This window comes from Bombina bombina, chromosome 1 (genome assembly GCF_027579735.1).
Source record: "Bombina bombina isolate aBomBom1 chromosome 1, aBomBom1.pri, whole genome shotgun sequence".
In the NCBI taxonomy this organism is placed as follows: domain Eukaryota; kingdom Metazoa; phylum Chordata; class Amphibia; order Anura; family Bombinatoridae; genus Bombina; species Bombina bombina.
Window position 1 is genome coordinate 1,020,728,704 of NC_069499.1, and position 19,840 is coordinate 1,020,748,543.

A 19,840-nucleotide genomic window follows, 5' to 3' on the forward strand; every position below is an offset into this window, starting at 1 on the left:
TTACGGACGCGGCCGGCCTCAAAAACGTGCTCGTGCACGATTCTCCCATAGGAAACAATGGGACTGTTTGAGCTGGAAAAAAACCTAACACCTGCAAAAAAGCAGCGTTCAGCTCCTAACGCAGCCCCATTGTTTCCTATGGGGAAACACTTCCTACGTCTGCACCTAACACTCTAACATGTACCCCGAGTCTAAACACCCCTAACCTTACACTTATTAACCCCTAATCTGCCGCCGCCGCTATCGCTGACCCCTGCATATTTTTTTTAACCCCTAATCTGCCGCTCCGTAAACCGCCGCCACCTACGTTATCCCTATGTACCCCTAATCTGCTGCCCTAACCCCGCCGACCCCTATATTATATTTATTAACCCCTAATCTGCCCCCCTCAACGTCGCCGACACCTGCCTACACTTATTAACCCCTAATCTGCCGAGCGGACCTGAGCGCTACTATAATAAAGTTATGAACCCCTAACCCGCCTCACTAACCCTATCATAAATAGTATTAACCCCTAATCTGCCCTCCCTAACATCGCCGACACCTAACTTCAATTATTAACCCCTAATCTGCCGACCGGAGCTCACCGCTATTCTAATAAATTGATTAACCCCTAAAGCTAAGTCTAACCCTAACACTAACACCCCCCTAAGTTAAATATAATTTTTATCTAACGAAATAAATTAACTCTTATTAAATAAATGATTCCTATTTAAAGCTAAATACTTACCTGTAAAATAAATCCTAATATAGCTACAATATAAATTATAATTATATTATAGCTATTTTAGGATTAATATTTATTTTACAGGCAACTTTGTAATTATTTTAACCAGGTACAATAGCTATTAAATAGTTAAGAACTATTTAATAGTTACCTAGTTAAAATAATAACAAATTTACCTGTAAAATAAATCCTAACCTAAGATATAATTAAACCTAACACTACCCTATCAATAAAATAATTAAATAAACTACCTACAATTACCTACAATTAACCTAACACTACACTATCAATAAATTAATTAAACACAATTCCTACAAATAAATACAATTAAATAAACTAGCTAAAGTACAAAAAAATAAAAAAGAACTAAGTTACAGAAAATAAAAAAATATTTACAAACATAAGAAAAATATTACAACAATTTTAAACTAATTACACCTACTCTAAGCCTCCTAATAAAATAACAAAGCCCCCCAAAATAAAAAATTCCCTACCCTATTCTAAATTAAAAAAGTTACAAGCTCTTTTACCTTACCAGCCCTGAACAGGGCCCTTTGCGGGGCATGCCCCAAGAATTTCAGCTCTTTTGCCTGTAAAAGAATAAATACAATACCCCCCCCCCCAACATTACAACCCACCACCCACATACCCCTAATCTAACCCAAACCCCCCTTAAATAAACCTAACACTAAGCCCCTGAAGATCTTCCTACCTTGTCTTCACCATACCAGGTTCACCGATCCGTCCTGAAGAGCTCCTCCGATGTCCTGATCCAAGCCCAAGCGGGGGCTGAAGAGGTCCATGATCCGGTCAAAGTCTTCATCCAAGCGGGGCAGAAGAGGATCTTCCATCCGATTGAAGTCATCATCCAGGCGGCATCTTCTATGGTCTTCCATCCGGAGCGAAGCGGCAGGATCCAGAAGACCTCCAGCGCGGAACATCCATCCGGACCGACGACTGAACGACGAATGACTGTTCCTTTAAGGGACGTCATCCAAGATGGCGTCCCTCGAATTCCGATTGGCTGATAGGATTCTATCAGCCAATCGGAATTAAGGTAGGAATTTTCTGATTGGCTGATGGAATCAGCCAATCAGAATCAAGTTCAATCCGATTGGCTGATCCAATCAGCCAATCAGATTGAGCTCGCATTCTATTGGCTGTTCCGATCAGCCAATAGAATGCGAGCTCAATCTGATTGGCTGATTGGATCGGCCAATCGGATTGAACTAGATTCTGATTGGCTGATTCCATCAGCCAATCAGAAAATTCCTACCTTAATTCCGATTGGCTGATAGAATCCTATCAGCCAATCGGAATTCGAGGGACGCCATCTTGGATGACGTCCCTTAAAGGAACAGTCATTCGTCGTTCAGTCGTCGGTCCGGATGGATGTTCCGCGCTGGAGGTCTTCTGGATCCTGCCGCTTCGCTCCGGATGGAAGACCATAGAAGATGCCGCCTGGATGATGACTTCAATCGGATGGAAGATCCTCTTCTGCCCCGCTTGGATGAAGACTTTGACCGGATCATGGACCTCTTCAGCCCCCGCTTGGGCTTGGATCAGGACATCGGAGGAGCTCTTCAGGACGGATCGGTGAACCTGGTATGGTGAAGACAAGGTAGGAAGATCTTCAGGGGCTTAGTGTTAGGTTTATTTAAGGGGGGTTTGGGTTAGATTAGGGGTATGTGGGTGGTGGGTTGTAATGTTGGGGGGGGGGGTATTGTATTTATTCTTTTACAGGCAAAAGAGCTGAAATTCTTGGGGCATGCCCCGCAAAGGGCCCTGTTCAGGGCTGGTAAGGTAAAAGAGCTTGTAACTTTTTTAATTTAGAATAGGGTAGGGACTTTTTTATTTTGGGGGGCTTTGTTATTTTATTAGGGGGCTTAGAGTAGGTGTAATTAGTTTAAAATTGTTGTAATATTTTTCTTATGTTTGTAAATATTTTTTTATTTTCTGTAACTTAGTTCTTTTTTATTTGTTTGTACTTTAGCTAGTTTATTTAATTGTATTTATTTGTAGGAATTGTGTTTAATTAATTTATTGATAGTGTAGTGTTAGGTTAATTGTAGGTAATTGTAGGTAGTTTATTTAATTATTTTATTGATAGGGTAGTGTTAGGTTTAATTATATCTTAGGTTAGGATTTATTTTACAGGTAAATTTGTTATTATTTTAACTAGGTAACTATTAAATAGTTCTTAACTATTTAATAGCTATTGTACCTGGTTAAAATAATTACAAAGTTGCCTGTAAAATAAATATTAATCCTAAAATAGCTATAATATAATTATAATTTATATTGTAGCTATATTAGGATTTATTTTACAGGTAAGTATTTAGCTTTAAATAGGAATCATTTATTTAATAAGAGTTAATTTATTTCGTTAGATAAAAATTATATTTAACTTAGGGGGGTGTTAGTGTTAGGGTTAGACTTAGCTTTAGGGGTTAATCAATTTATTAGAATAGCGGTGAGCTCCGGTCGGCAGATTAGGGGTTAATAATTGAAGTTAGGTGTCGGCGATGTTAGGGAGGGCAGATTAGGGGTTAATACTATTTATGATAGGGTTAGTGAGGCGGGTTAGGGGTTCATAACTTTATTATAGTAGCGCTCAGGTCCGCTCGGCAGATTAGGGGTTAATAAGTGTAGGCAGGTGTCGGCGACGTTGAGGGGGCAGATTAGGGGTTAATAAATATAATATAGGGGTCGGCGATGTTAGGGCAGCAGATTAGGGGTACATAGGGATAACGTAGGTGGCGGCGATTTGCGGTCGGAAGATTAGGGGTTAATTATTTTAAGTAGCTGGCGGCGACGTTGTGGGGGGCAAGTTAGGGGTTAATAAATATAATATAGGGGTCGGCGGGGTTAGGGGCAGCAGATTAGGGGTACATAAGTATAACGTAGGTGGCGGTCGGCAGATTAGGGGTTAAAAATTTTAATCGAGTGGCAGCGATGTGGGGGGACCTCGGTTTAGGGGTACATAGGTAGTTTATGGGTGTTAGTGTACTTTAGGGTACAGTAGTTAAGAGCTTTATAAACCGGCGTTAGCCAGAAAGCTCTTAACTCCTGCTATTTTCAGGCGGCTGGAGTTTTGTCGTTAGAGCTCTAACGCTCACTTCAGAAACGACTCTAAATACCAGCGTTAGAAAGATCCCATTGAAAAGATAGGATACGCAATTGACGTAAGGGGATCTGCGGTATGGAAAAGTCGCGGCTGAAAAGTGAGCGTTAGACCCTTTAATCACTGACTCCAAATACCAGCGGCCGGCCAAAACCAGCGTTAGGAGCCTCTAACGCTGGTTTTGACGGCTACCGCCGAACTCCAAATCTAGGCCTATGTTTGCAGCATTTTACATTAAAAATTATTTTTTTTTGCTACAGGTTCTTTCAGGGTGCAGGTTAAAGGGACAGTCTACTCCAGAATTGTTATTGTTTAAAAATATAGATAATCCCTTTATCACCCATTCCCCGCCGAACTCCAAATCTAGGCCTTAATTTGGTTCTGAAGGCGTTACGGGCTCCTCCATTTGAGCCTATGCATTCATTGGACATTAAACTACTTTCTTGGGAAGCATTGTTCCTTTTGGCTATCTCTTCTGCTAGAAGAGTTTATGAGCTATCTGCTCTTTCTTGTGAGTCTCCTTTTCTGAGGCAGGGTTTTGCGGACTTCTTTTCAATTTTTACCTAAGGTTGTGAATTCTATCAACATTAGTAGAGAAATTGTTGTCTCTTCCTTATGTCCTAATCCTAAGAATTCTTTGGAGAGATCCTTACATTCTTTGGATGTGGTAAGAGCTTTGAAATATTATTTAGAAGCTGCTAAAGATTTCAGGAAGACTTCTAGTCTATTTGTTTTATTTTCTGGTTCTGTTTTATTTTCTGGTCCTAGGAAAGGTCAGAAGGCTTCTGCTAGTTCCTTGGCTTCTTGGTTGAAACTTTTGATTCATCAAGCTTATTTGGAGTCGGGTCAGGCCCCGCCTCAGAGGATTACAGCTCATTCTACTAGATCAGTTTCCACTTCGTGGGCTTTTAAGAATGAAGCTTCAGTTGATCAGATTTGCAAAGCGGCGACTTGGTCCTCTTTGCATACATTTACATTTTTATGTATTTGCTTCTTCGGAAGCAGTTTTTGGTAGAAAAGTTCTTCAAGCAGCTGTTTCAGTTTGACTCTTCTGCTTTTGATTTAAGTTTTTTTCTTTCAAAGATGAAATAAACTTATTTTTGTTTTGGGTTGTGGATAAATTTTTTCAGTGGAATATGGCTGTTTTTATTTTTATTCCCTCCCTCTCTAGTGACTCTTGAGTGGAAGACTCCAAATCTTGGGTATTGATTTCCCATATGTCACTAGCTCATGGACTCTTGCCAATTACATGAAAGAAAACATAATTTATGTAAGAACTTACCTGATAAATTAATTTCTTTCATATTGGCAAGAATCCATGAGGCCCACCCTTTTTATGGTGGTTATGATGTTTTGTATAAAGCACAATTATTTCCAAATTTCCTTTGTTGATGCTTTCTACTCCTTTCTTTACCACCCCACTGCTTGGCTATTCGTTAAACTGAATTGTGGGTGTGGTGAGGGGTGTATTTATAGGCATTTTGAGGTTTGGGAAACTTTGCCCCTCCTGGTAGGATTGTATATCCCATATGTCACTAGCTCATGGACTCTTGCTAATATGAAAGAAATGAATTTATCAGGTAAGTTCTTACATAAATTATGTTTTTGCCTTTTTCCTTTATCGTTTCCTATTCTCCCCTTTTTCTAGGTGGATGGAAAGGAGACAGTTGTGAGTAGTCAGACAGTAACCACTGAGACAGTAACCCCTGCACAGGTTTGTTAACATCTCTTTATACTTGCTTCAAAAGCCATCAATCAAACCTCCTTTTCTAAAGTGCACAGCAGTAATTATAGTCAGAAGTATATTTTTTCATTATTATTTTGGTAAAAATGTTCTTATACTTAAAGTGAAAGTAAAGTATGAAGCACCTCTATGCCGCAACGCAAACTATATATATAAAAATCGCGTTTAATTCATGTTTTTTTTTTTTATATGATTGAATAAGCTTATAATGGGACCTTTCAATCTGAATATTTATTTCGCCGTCTCTCTGCCCGGATCCCAAATTTTTATTTATATAGAAATGACGAATATTGTCTTTACTATTCTTATTGGTCCCCCAGTGGCGTCTGAATATCCTCACTTCATGCCCCCAACTTCAACTATGCATGCGCATTGTCCACAACAGGCAAACACGATCGCAAATAGTTACATCGGATCAATCAGAATTTTAGTTTATAGTTTAATGCATGCGCAATGGATGTAGCTGCACGGGAGCGCGCACGGATGAACACGTAAGAGCGGGTGGGACCTCTCTTACTTGAAATATAGCTAGACCAGGAAATGAGCGGAGGGGGGGGGGGCAGAGGAACATAAAAGACGGTACAGTCTAAAAATAGTAAATATATAAAAAATAATAATACATTTTAAAAAAAAGTTAGCGACTACATAGAGTGTTAAATGAGGAATCCATTACATTATTTGTTTGTGTGAGCATTTACTTTCACTTTAATATATGCCTATCCTGTTTTTCTTTTTTACAATTCAAATGCTCCAAACACATTTACAGAGCCATTTTTTACTTCTTAAAGGACATGATAAACCACAGGCGACACTTTTACACATATTACTGAGTACCCCAGAAAGCTTTTGATTGTAACAATGGTTTTGCACATGGGCAAAAAATACTTACATTACATACAGCTATATTAGATGACATTAGGAAGCAACATAACCAAAAGTAAAATAATACAATTAAATATAATTTAAATAATAAAAAATAAAAACACAGCTGAATTGCTAACCCAAGAATCCCAGATGCCCACTATACATAGGCACTTCAACCTGTGATGTAATGAACCCTCAAAGGTACTTTTTTTTAAAGCCTTTTTTTCTACTGCACTACTGGGAGCTAGCTGAACACATCCATAAGCCAATTATAAGAGGTATATATGTGCAGCCACCAATCAGCAGCTAGGTTCTAGTTTCTGAGCTTACCTAGGTATGCTATTTAACAAAAGATACCAAGAGAACAGAACCAAACAAATTAGAAAACAAAAGAAAGTTGTTTAAAATTGTATGCCTTATCTGAATAATGAAAGAAAAATGTGGGTTTCATGTCACGTTAAAGGGATAGAAAACATTCTGTTTCATTATTGTAATAAAAAAATACAAAGCATCCGGTTATACTTATAGAAATCATTGCAATATGTATTATTCATCATACCTTTTATTTCTTTTTTAAACTTTGTGCAGTATCCATTACTTCCTGTCACAGTCCTACAAGGGGGCTGGGGTCTCTACTGGTAGGCATATCTAGCTTGATATCATAAATCTTCTAGAGTAATGTGAGATGGCTTACTATTCAGTGAAAGCTAGAGAGACATGGGGTAAATTTATTAAATGGTGAGCAGACATGATTCGCTATAGCCGCCCTCTGCTCACTGGCTGCTAATCAGACACTAGCAAGGGCTGTTAATCATCCTGATCGTATCGGATCAGGGTGATTTCAGCCACCTAAGAACTGGGCTTTAGTACCTTTAGGACGGCATCGAACATCCTAGCCGTTTGGCTGTCCTGAAGCCCTAGATGCTTGGTAAATGGGATTGCGGGCTGGAGTGTGTGCCTAGCATCATAGGCATTCCCCACTGACTTGATAACATCATTGAAATCACCCAATCACATGAACAGTCGCGTGATTGCAATTTGTTTATATTGGAACTTTGTTCTGATAAAGACAAATTAGCTCCGTCAGGAAAGGGTTAAGTTTCTGGCTTAAAAAATGAGATGCTTTCCTCTTCACTGATACTCTTGCGATTTATTCCCGTTTTGTAATAAACATTGAAAAGCCACTAGAACATAATGCACAACAGCAAAAAGTGATGTAAGATATACTGCTGATACAATATAATTTATTAAAACTGTACATTATGTTTGTATTGTCTTTCTGTTTATATTTTTTTATCTATTAAAACAATATCGTCTGCGCTTTGGAGGAACTCATATATACTGACAAACCACCAGCAAAAATGCAGGTGTCAGGTTCCTGTCAACAGCAGCATTACTGTAGGTTCCTGTCAGCAGAATTACTGTAGGTTCTTGTCAGCAGCAGTATTACTGTAGGCTCCTCTCAGCAGCAGCATTACTGTAGGTTCCTGTCAGCAGCAGCATTACTGTAGGTTCCTGTCAGCAGCATTACTGTAGGTTCCTGTCAGCAGCAGCATTACTGTAGGTTCCTGTCAGCAGCAGCATTACTGTAGGTTCCTGTCAGCAGCAGCATTACTGTAGGTTCCTGTCAGCAGCAGCATTACTGTAGGTTCCTGTCAGCAGCATTACTGTAGGTTCCTGTCAGCAGCAGCATTACTGTAGGTTCCTGTCAGCAGCATTACTGTAGGTTCCTGTCAGCAGCAGCATTACTGTAGGTTCCTCTCAGCAGCAGCATTACTGTAGGTTCCTGTCAGCAGCATTACTCTAGGTTCCTGTCAGCAGCAGCATTACTGTAGGTTCCTGTCAGCAGCAGCATTATTGTAGGTTCCTGCCAGCAGTATTACTGTAGGTTCCTGTCAGCAGCAGCATTACTGTAGGTTCCTGCCAGTAGCATTACTGTAGGTTCCTGCCAGTAGCATTACTGTAGGTTCCTGTCAGCAGCAGTATTACTGTAGGTTCCTGCCAGTAGCAGTATTACTGTAGGTTCCTGTTAGCAGCAGCATTACTGTAGGTTCCTGTTAGCAGCAGCATTACTGTAGGTTCCTGCCAGTAGCATTACTGTAGGTTCCTGTCAGCAGCATTACTGTAGGTTCCTGTCTGCAACAGCATTACTGTAGGTTCCTGTCAGCAGCATTACTGTAGGTTCCTGTCAGCAGCAGTATTACTGTAGGTTCCTGTCAGCAGCATTACTGTAGGTTCATGTCAGCAGCAGCATTACTGTAGGTTCCTGCCAGCAGTATTACTGTAGGTTCCTGTCAGCAGCATTACTGTAGGTTCCTGCCGGTAGCATTACTGTAGGTTCCATTCAGCAGCAGTATTACTGTAGGTTCCTGTCAGCAGCAGCATTACTGTAGGTTCCTGCCAGTAGCATTACTGTAGGTTCCTGTCAGCAGCAGCATTACTGAAGTTTCCTGCCAGTAGCATTACTGTAGGTTCCTGTCAGCAGCATTACTGTAGGTTCCTGCCAGTAGCATTACTATAGGTTCCTGTCAGCAGCAGTATTACTGTAGGTTCCTGTCAGCAGTAGCATTACTATAGGTTCCTGTCAGCAGCAGTATTACTGTAGGTTCCTGTCAGCAGCAGCATTACTGTAGGTTTCTGTCAGCAGCATTACTGTAGGTTCCTGCCAGTAGCATTAATGTAGGTTCCTGTCAGCAGCATTACTGTAGGTTCCTATCAGCAGCAGTATTACTGTAGGTTCCTGTTAGCAGCAGCATTACTGTAGGTTCCTGCCAGTAGCATTACTGTAGGTTCCTGTCAGCAGCAGTATTACTGTAGGTTCCTGTAAGCAACAGTATTACTGTAGGTTCCTGTTAGCAGCAGCATTACTGTAGGTTACTGTCAGCAGCAGTAGTACTGTAGGTTCCTGTCAGCAGCAGTATTACTGTGGGTTCCTGCCAGTAGCATTACTGTAGGTTCCTGTCAGCAGTAGCATTACTGTAGGTTCCTGTCAGCAGCATTACTGTAGGTTCCTGTCTGCAACAGCATTACTGTAGGTTCCTGTCTGCAACAGCATTACTGTAGGTTCCTGTCAGCAGCAGCATTGCTGTAGGTTCCTGTCTGCAACAGCATTACTGTAGGTTCCTGTCAGCAGCAGCATTACTTTAGGTTCATGACAGCAGCATTACTGTAGGTTCCTGTCTGCAACAGCATTACTGTAGGTTCCTGTCTGCAACAGCATTACTGTAGGTTCCTGACAGCAGCAGCATTACTGTAGATTCCTGTCTGCAACAGCATTACTTTGGGTTCCTGTCAGCAGCAGCATTACTATAGGTTCCTGTCAGCAGCATTACTGTAGGTTCCTGCCAGTAGCATTACTGTAGGTTCCTGCCAGTAGCATTACTGTAGGTTCCTGTCAGCAGCAGCATTACTGTAGATTCTTGTCTGCAACAGCATTACTTTGGGTTCCTGTCAGCAGCATTACTGTAGGTTCCTGCCAGTATCATTACTGTAGGTTCCTGTCACCAGCAGCATTACTGTAGGTTCCTGCCAGTAGCATTACTGTAGGTTCCTGTCAGCAGCATTACTGTAGGTTCCTGCCAGTAGCATTACTGTAGGTTCCTGTCAGCAGCATTATTACTGTAGGTTCCTCTCAGCAGCAGCATTACTGTAGGTTCCTGCCAATAGCATTACTGTAGGTTCCTGTCAGCAGTAGCATTACTGTAGGTTCCTGCCAGTAGCATTACTGTAGGTTCCTGTCAGCAGCAGCATTACTGTAGGTTCCAGTCAGCAGTAGCATTACTGTAGATTCCTGTCTGCAACAGCATTACTGTAGGTTCCTGACAGCAGCAGCATTACTGTAGATTCCTGTCTGCAACAGCATTACTTTGGGTTCCTGTCAGCAGCAGCATTACTATAGGTTCCTGTCAGCAGCATTACTGTAGTTTCCTGCCAGTAGCATTACTGTAGGTTCCTGTCAGCAGCAGCATTACTGTAGATTCTTGTCTGCAACAGCATTACTGTAGGTTCCTGTCAGCAGCATTATTCTAGATTCCTGTCAGCAGCAGCATTACTGTAGGTTCCTGTCAGCAGCAGCATTATTGTAGGTTCCTGCCAGCAGTATTACTGTAGGTTCCTGTCAGCAGCAGCATTACTGTAGGTTCCTGCCAGTAGCATTACTGTAGGTTCCTGCCAGTAGCATTACTGTAGGTTCCTGTCAGCAGCAGTATTACTGTAGGTTCCTGCCAGTAGCAGTATTACTGTAGGTTCCTGTTAGCAGCAGCATTACTGTAGGTTCCTGTTAGCAGCAGCATTACTGTAGGTTCCTGCCAGTAGCATTACTGTAGGTTCCTGTCAGCAGCATTACTGTAGGTTCCTGTCTGCAACAGCATTACTGTAGGTTCCTGTCAGCAGCATTACTGTAGGTTCCTGTCAGCAGCAGTATTACTGTAGGTTCCTGTCAGCAGCATTACTGTAGGTTCATGTCAGCAGCAGCATTACTGTAGGTTCCTGCCAGCAGTATTACTGTAGGTTCCTGTCAGCAGCATTACTGTAGGTTCCTGCCGGTAGCATTTCTGTAGGTTCCATTCAGCAGCAGTATTACTGTAGGTTCCTGTCAGCAGCAGCATTACTGTAGGTTCCTGCCAGTAGCATTACTGTAGGTTCCTGTCAGCAGCAGCATTACTGAAGTTTCCTGCCAGTAGCATAACTGTAGGTTCCTGTCAGCAGCATTACTGTAGGTTCCTGCCAGTAGCATTACTATAGGTTCCTGTCAGCAGCAGTATTACTGTAGGTTCCTGTCAGCAGTAGCATTACTATAGGTTCCTGTCAGCAGCAGTATTACTGTAGGTTCCTGTCAGCAGCAGCATTACTGTAGGTTCCTGTCAGCAGCAGCATTACTGTAGGTTCCTGTCAGCAGCAGTATTACTGTAGGTTCCTGTCAGCAGCAGCATTACTGTAGGTTCCTGCCAGTAGCATTACTGTAGGTTCCTGTCGGCAGCAGCATTACTGTAGGTTCCTATCAGCAGCAGTATTACTGTAGGTTCCTGTTAGCAGCAGCATTACTGTAGGTTCCTGCCAGTAGCATTACTGTAGGTTCCTGTCAGCAGCAGTATTACTGTAGGTTCCTGTAAGCAGCAGTATTACTGTAGGTTCCTGTTAGCAGCAGCATTACTGTAGGTTCCTGTCAGCAGCAGTAGTACTGTAGGTTCCTGTCAGCAGCAGTATTAATGTAGGTTCCTGCCAGTAGCATTACTGTAGGTTCCTGTCAGCAGTAGCATTACTGTAGGTTCCTGTCAGCAGCATTACTGTAGGTTCCTGTCTGCAACAGCATTACTGTAGGTTCCTGTCTGCAACAGCATTACTGTAGGTTCCTGTCAGCAGCAGCATTGCTGTAGGTTCCTGTCTGCAACAGCATTACTGTAGGTTTCTGTCAGCAGCATCATTACTGTAGGTTCATGACAGCAGCATTACTGTAGGTTCCTGTCTGCAACAGCATTACTGTAGGTTCCTGTCTGCAACAGCATTACTGTAGGTTCCTGACAGCAGCAGCATTACTGTAGATTCCTGTCTGCAACAGCATTACTTTGGGTTCCTGTCAGCAGCATTACTATAGGTTCCTGCCAGTAGCATTACTGTAGGTTCCTGTCAGCGGCAGCATTACTGTAGATTCTTGTCTGCAACAGCATTACTTTGGGTTCCTGTCAGCAGCATTACTGTAGGTTCCTGCCAGTATCATTACTGTAGGTTCCTGTCAGCAGCATTACTGTAGGTTCCTGCCAGTAGCATTACTGTAGGTTCCTGTCACCAGCAGCATTACTGTAGGTTCCTGCCAGTAGCATTACTGTAGGTTCCTGTCAGCAGCAGTATTACTGTAGGTTCCTGTCAGCAGCATTACTGTAGGTTCCTGCCAGTAGCATTACTGTAGGTTCCTGTCAGCAGCATTACTGTAGGTTCCTGCCAGTAGCATTACTGTAGGTTCCTGTCAGCAGCAGTATTACTGTAGGTTCCTCTCAGCAGCAGCATTACTGTAGGTTCCTGCCAATAGCATTACTGTAGGTTCCTGTCAGCAGTAGCATTACTGTAGGTTCCTGCCAGTAGCATTACTGTAGGTTCCTGTCAGCAGCAGCATTACTGTAGGTTCCTGTCAGCAGTAGCATTAGTGTCGGTTCTTGTCAGCAGCAGCATTACTATAGGTTCCTGCCAGTATCTATCATTACTGTAGGTTCCTGTCAGCAGCAGCATTACTGTAGGTTCCTGCAAGTATCCTTACTGTAGGTTCCTGTCAGCAGCAGCATTACTGTAGGTTCCTGTCTGCAACAGCATTACTATAGGTTCCTGTCTGCAACATCATTACTGTAGGTTCCTGTCAGCAGCAGCATTACTGTAGGTTCCTGTCAGCAGCATTACTGTAGTTTCCTGTCAGCAGCAGCATTACTGTAGGTTCCTGTCTGCAACAGCATTACTGTAGGTTCCTGTCTGCAACAGCATTACTGTAGGTTCCTGTCTGCAACAGCATTACTGTAGGTTCCTGTCTGCAACAGCATTACTGTAGATTCCTGTCAGCAGCAGCATTACTGTAGGATCATGACAGCAGCATTACTGTAGGTTCCTGTCTGCAACAGCATTACTGTAGGTTCCTGTCTGCAACAGCATTACTGTAGGTTCCTGTCTGCAACAGCATTACTGTAGGTTCCTGACAGCAGCAGCATTACTGTAGATTCCTGTCTGCAACAGCATTACTTTGGGTTCCTGTCAGCAGCAGCATTACTATAGGTTCCTGTCAGCAGCATTACTGTAGGTTCTTGCCAGTAGCATTACTGTAGGTTCCTGTCAGCAGCAGCATTACTGTAGATTCTTGTCTGCAACAGCATTACTGTAGGTTCCTGTCAGCAGCATTACTCTAGGTTCCTGTCAGCAGCAGCATTACTGTAGGTTCCTGTCAGCAGCAGCATTATTGTAGGTTCCTGCCAGCAGTATTACTGTAGGTTCCTGTCAGCAGCAGCATTACTGTAGGTTCCTGCCAGTAGCATTACTGTAGGTTCCTGCCAGTAGCATTACTGTAGGTTCCTGTCAGCAGCAGTATTACTGTAGGTTCCTGCCAGTAGCAGTATTACTGTAGGTTCCTGTTAGCAGCAGCATTACTGTAGGTTCCTGTTAGCAGCAGCATTACTGTAGGTTCCTGCCAGTAGCATTACTGTAGGTTCCTGTCAGCAGCATTACTGTAGGTTCCTGTCTGCAACAGCATTACTGTAGGTTCCTGTCAGCAGCATTACTGTAGGTTCCTGTCAGCAGCAGTATTACTGTAGGTTCCTGTCAGCAGCATTACTGTAGGTTCATGTCAGCAGCAGCATTACTGTAGGTTCCTGCCAGCAGTATTACTGTAGGTTCCTGTCAGCAGCATTACTGTAGGTTCCTGCCGGTAGCATTACTGTAGGTTCCATTCAGCAGCAGTATTACTGTAGGTTCCTGTCAGCAGCAGCATTACTGTAGGTTCCTGCCAGTAGCATTACTGTAGGTTCCTGTCAGCAGCAGCATTACTGAAGTTTCCTGCCAGTAGCATTACTGTAGGTTCCTGTCAGCAGCATTACTGTAGGTTCCTGCCAGTAGCATTACTATAGGTTCCTGTCAGCAGCAGTATTACTGTAGGTTCCTGTCAGCAGTAGCATTACTATAGGTTCCTGTCAGCAGCAGTATTACTGTAGGTTCCTGTTAGCAGCAGCATTACTGTAGGTTCCTGTCAGCAGCAGCATTACTGTAGGTTCCTGTCAGCAGCAGTATTACTGTAGGTTCCTGTCAGCAGCAGCATTACTGTAGGTTCCTGCCAGTAGCATTACTGTAGGTTCCTGTCGGCAGCAGCATTACTGTAGGTTCCTATCAGCAGCAGTATTACTGTAGGTTCCTGTTAGCAGCAGAATTACTGTAGGTTCCTGTCAGCAGCAGCATTACTGTAGGTTCCTATCAGCAGCAGTATTACTGTAGGTTCCTGTTAGCAGCAGCATTACTGTAGGTTCCTGCCAGTAGCATTACTGTAGGTTCCTGTCAGCAGCAGTATTACTGTAGGTTCCTGTAAGCAGCAGTATTACTGTAGGTTCCTGTTAGCAGCAGCATTACTGTAGGTTCCTGTCAGCAGCAGTAGTACTGCAGGTTCCTGTCAGCAGCAGTATTACTGTAGGTTCCTGCCAGTAGCATTACTGTAGGTTCCTGTCAGCAGTAGCATTACTGTAGGTTCCTGTCAGCAGCATTATTGTAGGTTCCTGTCTGCAACAGCATTACTGTAGGTTCCTGTCTGCAACAGCATTACTGTAGGTTCCTGTCAGCAGCATTGCTGTAGGTTCCTGTCTGCAACAGCATTACTGTAGGTTCCTGTCAGCAGCAGCATTACTGTAGGTTCATGACAGCAGCATTACTGTAGGTTCCTGTCTGCAACAGCATTACTGTAGGTTCCTGACAGCAGCAGCTTTACTGTAGATTCCTGTCTGCAACAGCATTACTTTGGGTTCCTGTCAGCAGCAGCATTACTATAGGTTCCTGTCAGCAGCATTACTGTAGGTTCCTGCCAGTAGCATTACTGTAGGTTCCTGTCAGCAGCAGCATTACTGTAGATTCTTGTCTGCAACAGCATTACTTTGGGTTCCTGTCAGCAGCATTACTGTAGGTTCCTGCCAGTATCATTACTGTAGGTTCCTGTCAGCAGCATTACTGTAGGTTCCTGCCAGTAGCATTACTGTAGGTTCCTGTCACCAGCAGCATTACTGTAGGTTCCTGCCAGTAGCATTACTGTAGGTTCCTGTCAGCAGCAGTATTACTGTAGGTTCCTGTCAGCAGCAGCATTACTGTAGGTTCCTGCCAGTAGCATTACTGTAGGTTCCTGTCGGCAGCAGCATTACTGTAGGTTCCTATCAGCAGCACTAGTATTACTGTAGGTTCCTGTTAGCAGCAGCATTACTGTAGGTTCCTGCCAGTAGCATTACTGTAGGTTCCTGCCAGTAGCATTACTGTAGGTTCCTGTCAGCAGCAGTATTACTGTAGGTTCCTGTAAGCAGCAGTATTACTGTAGGTTCCTGTTAGCAGCAGCATTACTGTAGGTTCCTGTCAGCAGCAGTAGTACTGTAGGTTCCTGTCAGCAGCAGTATTAATGTAGGTTCCTGCCAGTAGCATTACTGTAGGTTCCTGTCAGCAGTAGCATTACTGTAGGTTCCTGTCAGCAGCATTACTGTAGGTTCCTGTCTGCAACAGCATTACTGTAGGTTCCTGTCTGCAACAGCATTACTGTAGGTTCCTGGCAGCAGCAGCAGTGCTGTAGGTTCCTGTCTGCAACAGCATTACTGTAGGTTCCTGTCAGCAGCAGCATTACTGTAGGTTCATGACAGTAGCATTACTGTAGGTTCTTGTCTGCAACAGCATTACTGTAGGTTCCTGTCTGCAACAGCATTACTGTAGGTTCCTGACAGCAGCAGCATTACTGTAGATTCCTGTCTGCAACAGCATTACTTTGGGTTCCTGTCAGCAGCAGCATTACTATAGGTTCCTGTCAGCAGCATTACTGTAGGTTCCTGCCAGTAGCATTACTGTAGGTTCCTGTCAGCAGCAGCATTACTGTAGATTCTTGTCTGCAACAGCATTACTTTGGGTTCCTGTCAGCAGCATTACTGTAGGTTCCTGCCAGTATCATTACTGTAGATTCCTGTCAGCAGCATTACTGTAGGTTCCTGCCAGTAGCATTACTGTAGGTTCCTGTCACCAGCAGCATTACTGTAGGTTCCTGCCAGTAGCATTACTGTAGGTTTCTGTCAGCAGCAGTATTACTGTAGGTTCCTGTCAGCAGCATTACTGTAGGTTCCTGCCAGTAGCATTACTGTAGGTTCCTGTCAGCAGCATTACTGTAGGTTCCTGCCAGTAGCATTACTGTAGGTTCCTGTCAGCAGCAGTATTACTGTAGGTTCCTCTCAGCAGCAGCATTACTGTAGGTTCCTGCCAATAGCATTACTGTAGGTTCCTGTCAGCAGTAGCATTACTGTAGGTTCCTGCCAGTAGCATTACTGTAGGTTCCTGTCAGCAGCAGCATTACTGTAGGTTCCTGTCAGCAGTAGCATTAGTGTCGGTTCTTGTCAGCAGCAGCATTACTATAGGTTCCTGCCAGTATCTATCATTACTGTAGGTTCCTGTCAGCAGCAGCATTACTGTAGGTTCCTGTCAGCAGCAGCATTACTGTAGGTTCCTGCAAGTATCATTACTGTAGGTTCCTGTCAGCAGCAGCATTACTGTAGGTTCCTGTCTGCAACAGCATTACTATAGGTTCCTGTCTGCAACATCATTACTGTAGGTTCCTGTCAGCAGCAGCATTACTGTAGGTTCCTGTCAGCAGCATTACTGTAGTTTCCTGTCAGCAGCAGCATTACTGTAGGTTCCTGTCTGCAACAGCATTACTGTAGGTTCCTGGCAGCAGCAGCAGTGCTGTAGGTTCCTGTCTGCAACAGCATTACTGTAGGTTCCTGTCAGCAGCAGCATTACTGTAGGTTCATGACAGTATCATTACTGTAGGTTCCTGTCAGCAGCATTACTGTAGGTTCCTGCCAGTAGCATTACTGTAGGTTCCTGTCACCAGCAGCATTACTGTAGGTTCCTGCCAGTAGCATTACTGTAGGTTCCTGTCAGCAGCAGTATTACTGTAGGTTCCTGTCAGCAGCATTACTGTAGGTTCCTGCCAGTAGCATTACTGTAGGTTCCTGTCAGCAGCATTACTGTAGGTTCCTGCCAGTAGCATTACTGTAGGTTCCTGTCAGCAGCAGTATTACTGTAGGTTCCTCTCAGCAGCAGCATTACTGTAGGTTCCTGCCAATAGCATTACTGTAGGTTCCTGTCAGCAGTAGCATTACTGTAGGTTCCTGCCAGTAGCATTACTGTAGGTTCCTGTCAGCAGCAGCATTACTGTAGGTTCCTGTCAGCAGTAGCATTAGTGTCGGTTCTTGTCAGCAGCAGCATTACTATAGGTTCCTGCCAGTATCTATCATTACTGTAGGTTCCTGTCAGCAGCAGCATTACTGTAGGTTCCTGTCAGCAGCAGCATTATTGTAGGTTCCTGCAAGTATCATTACTGTAGGTTCCTGTCAGCAGCAGCATTACTGTAGGTTCCTGTCTGCAACAGCATTACTGTAGGTTCCTGTCTGCAACATCATTACTGTAGGTTCCTGTCAGCAGCATTACTGTAGGTTTCTGTCAGCAGCAGCATTATTGTAGGTTCCTGCCAGCAGTATTACTGTAGGTTCCTGTCAGCGGCAGCATTACTGTAGGTTCCTGCCAGTAGCATTACTGTAGGTTCCTGTCAGCAGCAGCATTACTGTAGGTTACTGTCAGTAGCAGTATTACTATAGGTTCCTGTCAGCAGCAGTATTACTGTAGGTTCCTGCCAGTAGCATTACTGTAGGTTCCTGTCAGCAGCATTACTGTAGGTTACTGCCAGTAGCATTACTGTAGGTTCCTGTCAGCAGCAGCATTACTGTAGGTTCCTGCGAGTAGCATTACTGTAGGTTCCTGTCAGCAGCAGCATTACTGTAGGTTCCTGTCTGCAGCAGCATTACTGTAGGTTCCTGCCAGTAGCATTACTGTAGGTTCCTGTCAGCAGTAGCATTACTGTAGGTTCCTGTTAGCAGTAGCATTACTGTAGGTTCCTGCCAGTAGCATTACTGTAGGTTCCTGTCAGCAGTAGCATTACTGTAGGTTCCTGTTAGCAGTAGCATTACTGTAGGTTCCTGTTAGCAGTAGCATTACTGTAGGTTCCTGCCAGTATCATTACTGTAGGTTCCTGTCAGCAGTAGCATTACTGTAGGTTCCTGCTAGTAGCATTACTGTAGGTTCCTGTCAGCAGCAGCATTACTGTGGGTTCCTACCAGTAGCATTACTGTAGGTTCCTGTCAGCAGCAGCATTACTGTAAGTTCCTGCCATGATAAACCACAGGCAACACTTTTACACATATTACTGAGTACCCCAGAAAGCTTTTGATTGTAACAATGGTTTTGCACATGGGCAAAAAATACTTACATTACATACAGCTATATTAGATGACATTAGGAAGCAACATAACCAAAAGTAAAATAATACAATTAAATATAATTTAAATAATAAAAAATAAAAACACAGCTGAATTGCTAACCCAAGAATCCCAGATGCCCACTATACATAGGCACTTCAACCTGTGATGTAATGAACCCTCAAAGGTACTTTTTTTTAAAGCCTTTTTTTCTACTGCACTACTGGGAGCTAGCTGAACACATCCATAAGCCAATTATAAGAGGTATATATGTGCAGCCACCAATCAGCAGCTAGGTTCTAGTTTCTGAGCTTACCTAGGTATGCTATTTAACAAAAGATACCAAGAGAACAGAACCAAACAAATTAGATAACAAAAGAAAGTTGTTTAAAATTGTATGCCTTATCTGAATAATGAAAGAAAAATGTGGGTTTCATGTCACGTTAAAGGGATAGAAAACATTCTGTTTCATTATTGTAATAAAAAAATACAAAGCATCCGGTTATACTTATAGAAATCATTGCAATATGTATTATTCATCATACCTTTTATTTCTTTTTTAAACTTTGTGCAGTATCCATTACTTCCTGTCACAGTCCTACAAGGGGGCTGGGGTCTCTACTGGTAGGCATATCTAACTTGATATCATAAATCTTCTAGAGTAATGTGAGATGGCTTACTATTCAGTGAAAGCTAGAGAGACATGGGGTAAATTTATTAAATGGTGAGCAGACATGATTCGCTATAGCCGCCCTCTGCTCACTGGCTGCTAATCAGACACTAGCAAGGGCTGTTAATCATCCTGATCGTATCGGATCAGGGTGATTTCAGCCACCTAAGAACTGGGCTTTAGTACCTTTAGGACGGCATCGAACATCCTAGCCGTTTGGCTGTCCTGAAGCCCTAGATGCTTGGTAAATGGGATTGCGGGCTGGAGTGTGTGCCTAGCATCATAGGCATTCCCCACTGACTTGATCCCATCATTGAAATCACCCAATCACATGAACAGTCGCGTGATTGCAATTTGTTTATATTGGAACTTTGTTCTGATAAAGACAAATTAGCTCCGTCAGGAAAGGGTTAAGTTTCTGGCTTAAAAAATGAGATGCTTTCCTCTTCACTGATACTCTTGCGATTTATTCCCGTTTTGTAATAAACATTGAAAAGCCACTAGAACATAATGCACAACAGCAAAAAGTGATGTAAGATATACTGCTGATACAATATAATTTATTAAAACTGTACATTATGTTTGTATTTGTACAGCATTACTGTAGGTTCCTGTCAGCAGCAGTAGTACTGTAGGTTCCTGTCAGCAGCAGTATTACTGTAGGTTCCTGCCAGTAGCATTACTGTAGGTTCCTGTCAGCAGT

General features: G+C 43.0%; 1 protein-coding gene across 4 annotated transcripts in view; it reads left to right on the top strand.

Annotated features, from left to right (window-relative positions):
* The window catches only part of EPB41L1 (erythrocyte membrane protein band 4.1 like 1), a 418,010-nt gene that overhangs the window by 361,505 nt on the left and 36,665 nt on the right, over positions 1-19,840 (top strand). For all 4 annotated transcript variants that reach the window (XM_053715999.1, XM_053715997.1, XM_053715935.1 and 1 more), the window contains one exon: positions 5,500-5,565. In XM_053715999.1, coding sequence (XP_053571974.1) covers positions 5,500-5,565 — 66 coding nt within the window. The remainder of the gene's footprint in view (positions 1-5,499; positions 5,566-19,840) is intronic.